Source organism: Myotis myotis, unplaced genomic scaffold, assembly GCF_014108235.1.
Source record: "Myotis myotis isolate mMyoMyo1 unplaced genomic scaffold, mMyoMyo1.p scaffold_m19_p_15, whole genome shotgun sequence".
In the NCBI taxonomy this organism is placed as follows: domain Eukaryota; kingdom Metazoa; phylum Chordata; class Mammalia; order Chiroptera; family Vespertilionidae; genus Myotis; species Myotis myotis.
This window is the reverse complement of record NW_023416319.1, coordinates 39,789,694-39,803,481: the sequence shown is the minus strand read 5'-3', so window position 1 is coordinate 39,803,481 and position 13,788 is coordinate 39,789,694. Positions and strand designations below refer to the sequence as shown.

The 13,788-nt window shown below is 40.7% G+C and overlaps 1 protein-coding gene and 1 pseudogene across 1 annotated transcript in view; one reads left to right on the top strand and one right to left on the bottom strand.

Moving 5' to 3' along the window:
* Nucleotides 1-4,428, bottom strand: part of CCAR1 (cell division cycle and apoptosis regulator 1) — a 61,449-nt gene extending 57,021 nt beyond the window's left edge. Inside the window, 2 exon segments of the mRNA XM_036336916.1 lie at nt 3,034-3,156; nt 4,245-4,428. Of these exon segments, the coding sequence (XP_036192809.1) occupies nt 3,034-3,106 (73 nt within the window). The 5' untranslated portion in view covers nt 3,107-3,156; nt 4,245-4,428.
* Nucleotides 4,429-9,845: 5,417 nt separating this feature from the next.
* Nucleotides 9,846-10,666, top strand: LOC118670251 (annotated as a pseudogene).
* The last annotated feature ends 3,122 nt before the right edge of the window (nt 10,667-13,788 follow it).

Sequence of the window (13,788 nt, the reverse complement as noted above, 5' to 3'; positions counted from 1 at the left end):
AAGAGCCTCCATGTGTTTGAATGTTTTTGGTTGTTTTTACTGCAGTTGATTTCTAATTTCATTCCATTGTGAAACAATAAATGGGTTACCAATGAGATCAAGAAAGAAATCAAAAACTTCATGGAAACAAATGAAAACACAACAACCCAAAATCTATGGGACACAGCACAAGCAGTCCTGAGAGGGAAGTTCATAGCACTACAGGCCTACCTCAAAAAACAAACAAACAAGAAAAATCAACAATAAACTATGTAACCCTACAACTTAAAGAACTAGAAAGAGAACAACAAGAAAAGCCCAGAGTATGTAGAAGGAAGGAAATAAAGATTAGAGCAGAAATAAATGATAGGGGCTAAAAAAACAATACCAAAAAAAATCAATGAAACCAAGACCTTGTTTTTTGAAAGGATAAAAAAAATTGATGAACTGTTAGCCAGACTTATCAAGAAACAAAGAGGGAGGACTCAAATAAATAAAATCAGAAATGAAAGTGGAGAAGTAACCACTGACACCACAGAAATACAAAGGATTGTAAGGAAATACTATGAACTACTATATGCCAACAAGCTGGACAATGTGGATGAAATGGACAAATTCTTATTATATCATGGAATACTGCGTGCGCAGTAGTAAAAAAGAAGAATCTCTTATCCTTTTAGATAGCATAGAGGGACCTGGAGAGTATCATGCTAAGTGAAATAAGTCAGTCAGAGAAAGACAAGTATCACATGATCTCACTCGTATGTGGAATCTAAGTTACAAAATAAACTGATGAACGGAGTGGATCCAGAGACATGAAAGCATGGAACAGAATGCGGAAACTCCGTAGGCAGGGTGGAGGTGGAATGGCGGGGTGGAATCAACCAAGGACCTTGTATGCATATATGCATGGCCCATGAACACAGACAATGGGGCAGGCTGGAGGGGGAGGGAGGGGGACAAAAAAAATCCATAAATAATTTCCTACAGCACAAATACAAGCTATGCTTACACAAATCCCATTATTTACATATGAACCCTTTGGTGTCTCCTTTGTTCAGTCTTAAAATAAAAATAAAAGATAATAATATACGTTTAGGTAATTACAATACAAATGTTAAGAACTACAGACAGTAGAATTCCACCATAACAGCTACTATACTTAAATAATACAGATATGAATTTAAAACAAATCACATGTAGAAAAAGTCAGGTAAAAACATGCTCAGTTTACCAAAATATCAGTACACAGTACTTGCTTCTGGACACACAGTAGTTGCTAATAGGTCCTATTTCATGAAAACTAAGTCAATACTATTATCTAACATAGAGGAGAAATACTTGAATCTGAAATATAATTTATAACTATATTTCATATTATTTTCAGTTGCCTACAGAAGTAACTATTGATCATTTATTCCCCTCAAATCAAAAGTAATTAAAATAAAAACCCTTAAAGTACCGATTCCTTTAAGGAGAAAGGTCACCTACATAACTAGCTATGTCTATCAAATTTTAGAATACCCAAATTAGAAGATCAGTGTCTCTGTAATTGTCCTCAAATTACAAAATAAATATTTTTAAGTAAGTAAAATGCAGCAAAGAACAAGCAGCTTGGAAGTTTTATAGTTTTTCAAATGTTAAGCTCACTGACCTGATTTAATTATCAGATATATCATAAATAAAAACATATTCAAATTAACAGAATAAGCTGCAACTTTTCTGGATACTCAAAGAAACTCAAGTTTTCATTATGTAGAATCTTATTTAAAATTCAAACCACAAGTCAAGAAATAGTAAAAAAATTCTTCCTAAGAGCAACAGGAAGAACCTATTGAAACAAAATTTTCAATGACATTATTTTGAACATGTAAATATTCATTTGCTCCTTTTATACATTTTTTTTTTGCTTGCTAAATTCTTTCAAGTTGGTTTTTTTACTTTCAATTCAAACAACTAAAAACCAGTCATGTATTCATAAAGTATGAATTTTTCATTTATTTTCAAGCACAGGGTTTCCAGTAGGAGGCAGCCAATCAATCATGTTCCTCTCTCTCATTGATATTTCTCTCTATCCCTCTCTCTAAAAATCAATAAAAACATATACTTTTTTAAAAAGTACAGTTGGGGGGGTTAGAGAGCAACCAATGGACTTATATGCATGTATATTAGCATAACCAATGGACACAGACACTGGGGCAGTGGGGGCTTGCCCGGTAGGAATGGCTGGCGGGCGGGGGGGGGGGGGGGGGGGGGTGTCAAGTGGGTCAAAAGGAGACATCTGTAAAATTTTAGACAATAAATAAAAAAAATAACAAAATAACTATTAAAAAAAACTAAAGTTGAGCCCTCAGCACACTGCAGCCACTTATACATGGATTTTTTTTCAATAAATATGTACAATACTGTAAGTGTATTTTCTCTTATACTTCTTATACTCTCAATAACATTTTCTTTTCTCTAGCTTACTTTAATGTAAGAAGTATTGTATGTAATACACGTAACATACAAAATGTGTTGATCAACTGTTGGTGTTATCAGTAAGGCTTCCAGTCAACAGCAGGCTACTACTATTAGTAAAGTTTAAGTTTTGGGGGAGTCAAAAGTAGTACAGGAAACAGTAAATTTCCTAGGATGGTTCCATACTCCTAACCATCCCCCTTGTTCAAAGGTTAACTGTATGACTTCTGAGTACTTCTGAGCCTGCATGCTTCTGACACCTTAACATGCCAAATGACTCTGGTAACCTCTAATGAATGAGTGGCTGCTAACCTCTGACATAACTAAATCAATTAGGTCAATCAACTTAAAGTTTTTAAAACTATAAAACTTCCAAACTGATGTGTGAAACAGGTTTCTGGTGTGTGGGGTTTTTTTTGGGTTTTTTTTTGTGAGTTAACCCATGAATTTTTTAAGAACTTCACAGACAAAATTAAAAGAGACCTCATTTGCACACATATTGCAGTGTTATGCGGGGCCTGACTCAGTTACACCATGCTGCCCACCCCTTCTCACCCCCGCCCCCGTCCCAGCGCGTGTGTGCAGGAGGCTGACCTGGCTGAGACACCGCAGTGGCTGTGAACTGAGTGGCCCATGGCGGATTCTTCTGTCCTCCAAACTGAGCCATGACGAGAGCCGGGGGGAAACCTTCGCCCGCTTGCCTTCGATAGCAGCGATCTGTTAAGAAAGGACCCGCATTTTCAAGTTCAACCAAACGACAAGGATCACACAAAAAATGCTGACTTTGTCAAGGGCATCCCCACGGTTCCACGCACAAACAACAGGGGCAGGTGCAGGTCCGATATGCGGCAAAAAAAAAAAAAAAAAAGTTCACATCAAGGTAGTTCATCAAAAGTATCCAACCTCGATCCATGGCATCAGGGGCAGACTTACAAGAAAGGCACTTCTTGCTGCGGCTACAAACTGTCACATTGAAACACAAGGCCATCTGCCGCTCTCTCCCCGGTCCTTACCAGTAAGAAGCGCACAGCTTTATGTTCAAAGGAAATAACTACAGTAGAGCCTGCATGCTTCCTTTGGCAAGGAGTCGGGGGCTCAGAGGGGTGATACCAATAACGGAAATTGGCAAGGCACCGAGGAAAAGTATCCAAGAACAGAATTTAAATAACGAACATCTCCATGCTTTCTCCAATAGGTAAATTAGGGATCCCTGTTCTCCCCCCCTCCCTCGAGGGAAAAGTCAGTTGAAATAACGGATGCCCTTTACAGAAGCATTGCGAAAATACCCCCGCCCCCGCCCCCGCCCCCCCCCAAAAAAATACAAGCCAGAAAAGGCGCAGATCGCAGCCCGCGCACCCTCTCCGCCTCCTCCCGCGACTCGCAGGAGCCAGAGCTGTGCCATCCATCTTCCTCCCCGGCTCCAGCTCCTCGCGGGCTTCAGACCAGGGAAGGCGGAACCCTGCGTCCCGGGACACGGGCGAAGGACGCGCAGAGGAACAGAGAGCCCCGGTCCCCCGCATCCCTGGGCCGCTCGAAGAAAGGCTTCATCTCCCCCCACCCACGGCGCACCGAGGGGTCCCAACGCCCCGGCCCCGGAGACCAGGCGCTAAAACAGCCACGGCTCGAGCGCGAGGGATGGAGGCCGGCCATCCCGTGGACCAGACCGAGGCGGAGGGGCGCAGGGGGGGCCTCTCCGGGGCCACGGGGAAAAGCCTGGGTGGGGGAAGGGCTGGCCGCGCGGGGCCTGCTCCGACCCGCACAAAAGGGACCGCGTCCCTCCCGCCCCAGCCTCACGAGAACCCTACCGTCGTCAGCCTGCGGGCGCCGTGCGACCAAAACGGGCGCTCCCGGCCCTTCCGCGGGCCGATGGGACTGAGAACCCGGGCTTCGCCGGCACCGCTTCCCACGAGAGGACCAGACCTTCACCTGAATCGGCTCCCGGCTAACACCGAAGCCATTTCAAACCCGTCAGCCTCTGGCGCATGCGCCAACTCCCCCTCTTCCTCCACGCCTCTCCCTCCTACCCATCTCTCCGCGGGGCGGCGCCGACGGCACGCGGTGCGCGTACGCGCTCCCGCTCTCTCCACACGCGGTTGGGACCAGAGCGCGTGCGCGCTCCCGCTCGCTCCCCTACGCGGCTGGAACCGGAGCGCGCCTGCGAAGGTTACCTCGGCTTCGCTAACAATGAGCAACAATGGCCCACCTGCGTCCAGGCGCGAGCTCTGGGAAAGGCTTTCCAGAGGAGGGGGAGGGGGGAGGGGGGGAGGGGGAGAGGTGGGGAAGGGAGGGGTTGAGGACGGGGAAGTCACGTGATCCCGCCGCCATTTTGTGGTTTTCTCTCCTCCCCGCCCCCTCTTTTTTTTCTAGTTCAAGTACTTGGGAGAATGGTGTATCCTGTGGCATCTCCCTAGCTTTTAATAATTTGAGATAAAATTCACTTAACATGTAATTCACTGTTTAAATATTTCATATTGTACAGTTCACTGGTTTTTTGTATATTCATAAGGCTGTGCGACCATCATCATGTCCATTTAAAAAAAAATACACACACACACACACACACACACACACACACACACACACACACGAGGCCTGGTGCACAGGATCATGCACTGGTGGGGTCCCTCGGCCTGGCCTGCGGGCATCCCCCGAGGGGCATCCCAGATTGGGAGCGGGCACAGTCCAGGCCGTGGGACCCCACTGGTGCGTGATTGGGACGGCCAGACGGCTCCAGGGCTCCCCCAGTCCCCATCAGCCATCAGCAGGACCCCAGCAGCAAGCCAACCTACTGGCTGGAGCGTCTGCCCCCTGGTGGTCAAATGCACGTCATAGCTACAGATGGTCACTTAGGCTTTTATGTATATAGAAAATACACACACACACACACACACACACACATTCCAGACAGGAAGGGAGAGGGAGAGAGATAGAAACATCAATGATTAGGGGAAATCATGGATTGGCTGCCTCCTGCACAGCCCATACTGGGGATCAAACCCACAACTTGGGCATCTACCCTGAATGAGAATCTAACCCTGGACCTCGTGGTCCATGGGAAAACACTCAATCCACTGAGCCACACCAACTGGACTCACTTATCCATTTAAGATTAATTTTTGTATATAGCGTGAGTTGAGGCCAAGTCACACTTTTGCATGTGGATATCCAGTTGTCCCAGAACAATTTGTTGAAAAGTCTCATCTTTCCCAATTTGATGGTTTTAGCATCTCTGTCAAAACTCAATTGCCCACATATAAATAGGTTTATTTCTGGACTCTAAATTCTCTTCCATTGATGTATGTCTGTCCTTACACCAGTACCACACTCTATAATTTCTGTGGCTTTGTAAAAGCCATGAGAAGTGAAAGACTTCCAACTTTTCCCTGCCAAGATGGTTTTGGCTTTTCAGGGTTTCTTGCAATCCTATATGAATTTTAGGATCAGATTGTCCAGTTCTGCAAAAATGGCAGTGGGAATTTTAGTGGGGATTGCTTTGAATCTGTAGATCAATTTGGGGAGTATTGCCATCTTAACAATATTAAGTATCCATTTCATGAATGTGAGATTTCTTCCATTTATTTCGTTCTTCTTTCATTTCTTTCAACATGTTTTATAGATTTTAGAGTTCAAATTTTGTACCGCCTTGGTTAAACTTATTTTCCAACTACTTTATTCTTTTTTAAAATAAGTTTTTTAAAATTGATTTTAGAGAGAGGGGAAGGTAAAAAAGGGAGAGAGAAAGAAACATTAATGTGAAAGTGAAACATCAACTGGTTGCCTGCTTTTACCAGGGATTGAGCTAGAAACCTGGTCATGTGCCTTGACCATGAATCAAGCTGGCGCATTTAACCAACTGAGTCACACCAGCCAGGGCACTATTTTATTCATTTTGATGGTATTGTAAATGGAATAGTTTTCTTTTTTTTTTTTATTCTTTATTGTTTAAAATATTACATGTCTCCTTTTCCCCCCATTGACCTCTCCTCAGCCATCCTCCCCCCCACACACACATGCCCTCACCCCCGCTACTGTCTGTGTCCATAGGTTATGCTTATATCAGTGATGGCGAACCTATGACATGCGTGTCAGAGGTGACACGCGAACTCATTTTTTTGGTTGATTTTTCTTGGCATTTAAATATATAAAATAAATATTTGGCATTTAAATATATAAAATAAATATATGGCATTTAAATATATAAAATAAATATCAAACATATAAGTCTTTGTTTTACTATGGTTGCAGATATCAAAAAATTTCTATATGTGACACGGCACCAGAGTTAAGTTAGGGTTTTTCAAAATGCTGACACGCCGAGCTCAAAAGGTTCGCCATCACTGGCTTATATGCATGCATACAGTCCTTTGGTTGCTCTCTTACCCGCCTCCCTTGGACTGTTTTCTAAATATCATTTCTGGATTAATTATTACTAGTGTAAAGGAATACAATTGATTTTATTCTGTTGATATTTTTGCAACTTTGTTGAATTAGGTAATTAGCTCTAATTTTTTAGGATTTTCTATGTATAAAATATATCATCTGTGAATTGAGATAGTTTTACTTCTTTCTTTTCAATATGAATGCTTTTTAGTTCTTTTTTTCTAATTGCTGTAGCTAGCACTTCCAGTCTAATGTTGAATAGGAGTGGTGAGATCAGACATCCTTGTTTTATTCTTGATTTTAAAGGGAAAAAGCTTCAGTCTTTCACCATTAAGTATGATTTTAACTGTGGATTTTTCTCTTCTATTCCTAGTTGATTGACTGTTTTCATCATGAAAGGGTTTGGATATTGCCAAATTGTTTTTTTTTTAAATATATTTTATTGATTTTTTTGCAGAGAGGAAGGGAGAGGGATAGAGAGTTAGAAACATCAATGAGAGAGAAGCATCGATCAGCTGCCTCCTGCACACCCCTTACTGGAGATGTGCCTGCAACCAAGGTACATGCCCTTGACCGGAATCAAACCCGGGACCCTTTAGTCCGCAGGCCAACACTTTATTCACTGAGCCAAACCAGCTAGGGCTTGCCAAATTGTTTTTATCATTTAAAATTGTCATGTGGATTTTTCCTTCATTTTATTGAAATGGAGTTTTACATTGATTGAGTTTTGCGTGTTTATTCATCTTTGCATTCCTGAGATAAATCCCACTTAGTAATCTCTATATATAAAAGGCTAAGTGACCGACCGTCTGTCCGACCCACCAGCCGGTATATATGATGCACACTGGCAATTTAAAAATAAACGTTGACTTGCACATGCATGATACATATAAAGCTCTTGCTGGAGCCAATTGCACATGTGTTTTAATTTTATAATACTACATTATATATACTATTTTGATGTACTTTTTTGCAGTAATGTAATTACCGCATAAATCTTTATTCTGATTAATTTCTTTTCAATGTGTATGAATCCGTGCACTGGGCCACTAGCAATATGTAATCATTTTTATATGCTACTAGATTTGGTTTGATAGTATTTTTTAAAGAATGTTAATATATATATATATATATATATATATATATATATATATATATGGTCCCAAAAAAATGTATTCACACTTTAGCAGCTGATAGGTCAATTATGAAAATGAATTCTATTTATTTATGTATTTATTTTTGTTAATCCTCACTGGAGGATATTTTTCCCATTGATTCTTAGAGAGAGTGGAAGGGAAGGAGGGAGGGGGGAAAGAGAGAGAAACATTGACATAAGAGAGACAAATTGATTGGTTGCCCCACATGTGCCCCGATGGGGCCAAGGATCAAGCCTGCAACACAGGTATATGCCCTTGAACAGGAATCAAACCTGCAACCCTTCTGCAAAGTGGACATACAGATGGCCTAGAGACATGAAAAAATGCTCAAAGTCACTAATCATCAGAGAGATGCAAATTGAAACTACAATGAGGTATCACCTCACACCTGTCAGAATGGTTACCATTAACAAATCAACAAATGACAAGTGCTGGAGAGGATGTGGAATAAAGTGGGTCTTAGTACACCACTGGTGGTAATGCAGACTGGTACAGCCATTATATAAAACAGTATGGAGTTTCCGCAAAAAATTAAATATAGAACTGCCATTTGACCCAGTGATCCCACTTATAGGAATATATTCTAAGAGACCAGATACACCAATCAGAAAGAATGTATGCACCCCTATGTTCGTAGCATCACAATTTACAATAGCTAAGATCTGGAAACAGCCCAAGTGCCCATCAGTAGATGAGTGGATAAAAAAGCTGTGGTACAGCCAAACCGGTTTGGTTCAGTGGATAGAGCGTCAGCCTGTGGACTGAAAGGTTCCAGGTTCGATTCCGGTCAAGGGCCCGCACGGGCACATCCCCAGTAGGAGGTGTGCGGGAGGCAGCTGGTCGATGTTTCTCTCTCATCAATGTTTGTAACTCTCTATCCCTCTCCCTTCCTCTCTGTTAAAAATCAATAAAATATACTAAAAGAAAAAAAAGCTGTGGTACATTTTCTCCATGGAATACTATGCAGGTATAAAAAAGGATCCCTTACCCTTTGATACAGCATGGAGGGACGTGGAGAGTATTATGCTAGTCAGAGGAAGACAAGTATCATATGATCTCACTTATATGTGGAATCTAATGAACAAAATACACTGTTGAACAAAATATATCCAGAGACATAGAAGCATGGAACAGACTGTCAAATCTCAGAGAGAAGGCAGGGGTGGGAGATTTAAACCAAAGAACTTGTATGCATGGACACAGACAATAGGGTGGTGAATGAGGGAGGTGGGGGTGGGAAAAAGAGACATAAGTAATACTTTCAACAATAGAGAATCATTGATCTGTTGCCTCCTGAACGCCCCTTACTGGGGATCAGTCCTACAACCTGGTAATGTGCCCTGATCTAGAATTGAACTATGATCTCTTGGTTTGTGGATTGAGAATCACTGAGCTACACCAGCCAGGCTGTACTTTTTGAATTTTGTACCAAATGACATGTCTTAAATATTAAATTTTTTTCTTTTTAATTTTATTTTTGTTTTATATATTTTTATTGAATTCAGAGAGAAGAAGGGAGAGGAAGAGAGAGATAGAAACAACAATAATGAAAGAGAATCATGGATCAGTTGCCTCTTACATGTCCCCTACTGGGGATGGAGCCTGCAACCCGGGCAGGCCAAAGCTCTATCCTCTGAGCCAAACCGGCCAGGGCAAATATTAAATTTTTTAAAATTAAGATTTATTTCCTTTAAGCCAGCACTTTAGTGTTCATCATAGTAAAAAGCTGGACACAATAAAAATGCTCAATAGGAGTGATAAAATCATGGGACATTAATGTACTTGAACGCTCTGTAGGTACTAAAAGTGACATGACATTTGAGACAGTCTTCATGGAAAGTCACTATGGTTTCATGCTTTAACAGTGCTTGGACGGAACCTGGCGCTGACCCATCCCCGCCAGCTGCCCAGATCTAGCCTCCTGCCAACCTCCTCACAGCCCTCCGCCAGTCCCAAGGGCCCGCCATCACTCCAGTGCTGCCCAGCTGCCTCTCCTTAGCACCCACCATAACGATGACCGGGTCCGCCTCGCACGTGGGTCAGAACCGCCACCAGGACTCAGAGGCCTGATCAACTTGGAGCTCTACGTTTCCTATATCTACCTGTCCATGTCTTACTACTTTGACCGTGATGATGTGGCTTTGAAGAACTTGGCCAAATATTTTCTTCGCCAACCTCATGAGGAGAGGGAACATGCTGAGAAACTGATGAAGCTGCAGACCCAACGAGGTGGCCGAATCTTCCTTCAGGATATCAAGAAACCAGACCATGACAACTGGGAGAATGGGCTGAATGCAATGGAGTGTGCATTAGACTTGGGAAAAGGTGTGAATCAGTCACTACTGGACTGGCACCAAGTGGCCACTGACAAAAATGACCCTCATTTGTGTGACTTCACTGAGACTCACTACCTGAATGAGCAGGTGAAACCCATCAAAGAATTGGGTGACCATGTAATCAACTTGTGCTGGTTGGGGCCCCCTGAAACTGGCACAGTAGAGTATCTTTTTGACAAGCACACCCTGGGAGACAGTGCTGAGAGCTAAGCCTTCCAATAGCCACGGGGTTGACTTCCTGGTCACCAAAGCAATACCTGCATGTTGGAGCTACCTTTACCTTTGCTATAACTTGTACCAAATCATCCACTCACATCTTTCATTTGTAACATTCCTTCAAATAAAGTAATTTGGTACCCCACCCCCCAGATGATATGATGTTTGAGCTGATACGAGAACTACAGGAAGGAGCTAGCCATATGAGGTTCGAAAGGTAGAACCAGGTGGCAGGTACAAACGGCTTTGGGTCAGACAAGGGTTTGGCCTGTTCAAGGAACTACAGAAGCTTAGGGTAGCTGGAGCATGGTCAACAGAGTGGATAGGTTGGCAGAAGCCAGGTTCCCAAAAGCTTTGCAGACTAAGTAAGTAGTTTGGTTTCATATTAAGTACAGTGAGAAGCCATTGGAATGTTTTAATCAGGGGAATGTCATGATCCATGACATTAAAAAAAGAGCGTTAAGAAGGTAAAGGATCTAAAAACCATGTCACCAGAGGAACATTGAAGGAACTGGCTATTTGGCCAGGAGATTATTAAAAATATATGATAGTTGTCTTAGGTGGTGGATGTTTAGTTGGGATATTGACTGAGCTATTTAACAGAGCAAAATAATAGAAAATAACACTTAATTTTTTTTTCTCATGGAAAAGACCAAGTTCCTTTAGTTTCGCTGTTTTGCCATGCCCTAGTGTGATGCCCATGTACGTATGGTCAACCTAAGTCATGTCTTCCTTGTAACCAGTCAGGAAAGAGGTGGACAATGTAGTCTGTAGCTGCCAACCTAAACCTGGGGGGAGGTAGGGCAAGGGGATAAAGTTGTTCCTGTTATAGAATGAAGAGGTCTACCAGGATGCTACAATAGGGGAGGCAGGTTTCAAATTAGATGAATTTAAACTAACTTATTATTCTGCGATAGTTAATGTAATATCACTAATAGCCTATTGTCAATATTTTTTTTTGCTTCAGATTTTTAATGAACACTTTAGCATACTGTGTTCAGGATTAAGTTTATTAAAATGATAAACCCAAGGGAAGGCGAGTGAGTCTAGACCCAAGTAGGGGTGTGCATCTAACTTAAGATTTAGAACTGATCTATATTCTAAAATGGGGTTGCTAAGAGCCCTTACTTAATATCATCACTGTAAGAATTAAATAAAATGCAAGGTTTCTGGGACATAATCAGGATTCCATATACGTAGCCATCTTGATTTTGTGAACACAATCCATACATTTGGTCATCTTCAAATATAAAATTCTTATAGTCCTTTGTCATTAAAAATATGTGGATATTTGATTGGATATTAAAATTTTAAAAATATTATTTTGTCGAGGAAAGAAAAATTAGACTACCAGGTGCAAAATAGAAGTATAAAATTTATTTAAAATCACCCACAAAGTTCCGTATAATCAGGAATGATACAATTTGCAATAGCTTTTTTATAAAAAAAACTCATGACAAAGATTTAAAATATAATTTCAATTACAGTATTCATTTAGCCTTTTCCTTTAGAACAATTTTAAAAAAAGAAAATTTATGCTCTAAATAAATGAGACACAAGGAAAATATAATAGACAATTTCCACAACTATCTTTACATGTATGTTTCAATACTATTACATTTCAATGCCTTTTGCTACATAAACATGAAATCATGTACAACTGCTGTGCACCAAAACTTAGCTTAATTCGATCTTTCAAGTAACATGCAATTTCAACTCACAAGTCTTCAAGTACTGCTAGTAAATGTTCCCTTGTATGCAGAGCACTACATTTTGATCCTGAATTGAAATCATTAAGATTATATTTTTCCCTTCTACATGAAGTGCTTTTTCTTTAAACTGCTTCCCCCATATGTTAAGATCAACAACAACAAAAAGGATATTTTAGAGTTTTAAAATCTTTTTCTTACTATTTCATTGTATAGGATATTTAATACAGTAGGGCAGCAAGAGGTAAAAATAAGTCCCCCAAAGGAAAAAAAAGAAAAATTAAAGGTACAAAATAAATAGTAAATACACTCCAAAGAGAAAAAGTCATCTACAGGCAGGAATATTAACTTGAGAAATTGATATTTCTCTCTTGGGAATTCAGCAATACTCTATTTCACCATGGTGAAAGACCTGTAAATATTTTACTTCCACTAATGTTAAGCACTCAGTCTACTCCTTGGAACCAAGTTATTGATATGCACATCAATCTACTGGGAGGTCACCATATAGCACAAGACTAAATGAAGAAACTAGAAATTAATGCATTCCTCTCTTTTGAGTAGTTTTATTATGTTTCTCTTTAGGAAACACTTTATGATTTCTTAGTTACCCAAAGATGACCATCCACCTATGTCACAATGCAAAAGCTACCCTTTATTTTTACTATAAAATCATTTCTTAAAAAATATTTCTCTTGAAGCACCTATCACATTGTAATTTCCTAAAAAGTAAAAAAAAAAAAAAAAAATGACATACACCCCAATAAAAAATAATTTTTCGTTTTTTAAGAGCTGTTTTTGTAAATCACATGTAGTCAGCCACTTTATAATATCGCAAACAGGCATTTGTTGAGATAGGCAGTTACTGAACTAAGTCACCAAAAGTGGAATTTGACTATTTAGGACAATTTGACTTGTTTTGTCCATTAGTAACATATAATGACTGATGAAATAGCAAAAATATCTTACCTGTTTGTATCTATAAAGAGCTTACCAAAATTTTTACAAATACATCTAATTTTACTTAACTCTCTGGGCAAGGATTGTTTAACCATTGACTGAGAGATTGTATATAGCTGGAAACAAAGGGTAACAAAACAAAATTCAAAAAAGTGGGAGATAGTACTATCTCTTAGAGATGCCAAACTTACATTTTCTAAAATTTAATTTTATTTCAAATATATTTTTATTGATTTCAGAGAGGAAGGGAGAGGGAGAGTTAAAAACATCAATGAGAGAGAATCATTGACCAGCTGCCTCCTACATGCCCCCCCCCCTCTGAGGATAGAGCCCACAATCGGGGCATGTGCCCTTGGCCAGAATTGAACCCGGGACCCTTCAGTCTGTAGGCCGACGCTCTACCCACTGAGACAAAAGAGCTAGGGCCAAACTTACAATTTTACCATGAGGCCTAGGAACTAGAAGAGTCTAGCAAATTCCTTCAAGAAAAATGCATTTGGCCCAGCCAGCGTGCGCAGAGGTTGAGCGTAGACCCATGAACCAAGAGGTCACACTTCTATTCCAGGTCAGGACACATGACGGGTTGCAGGG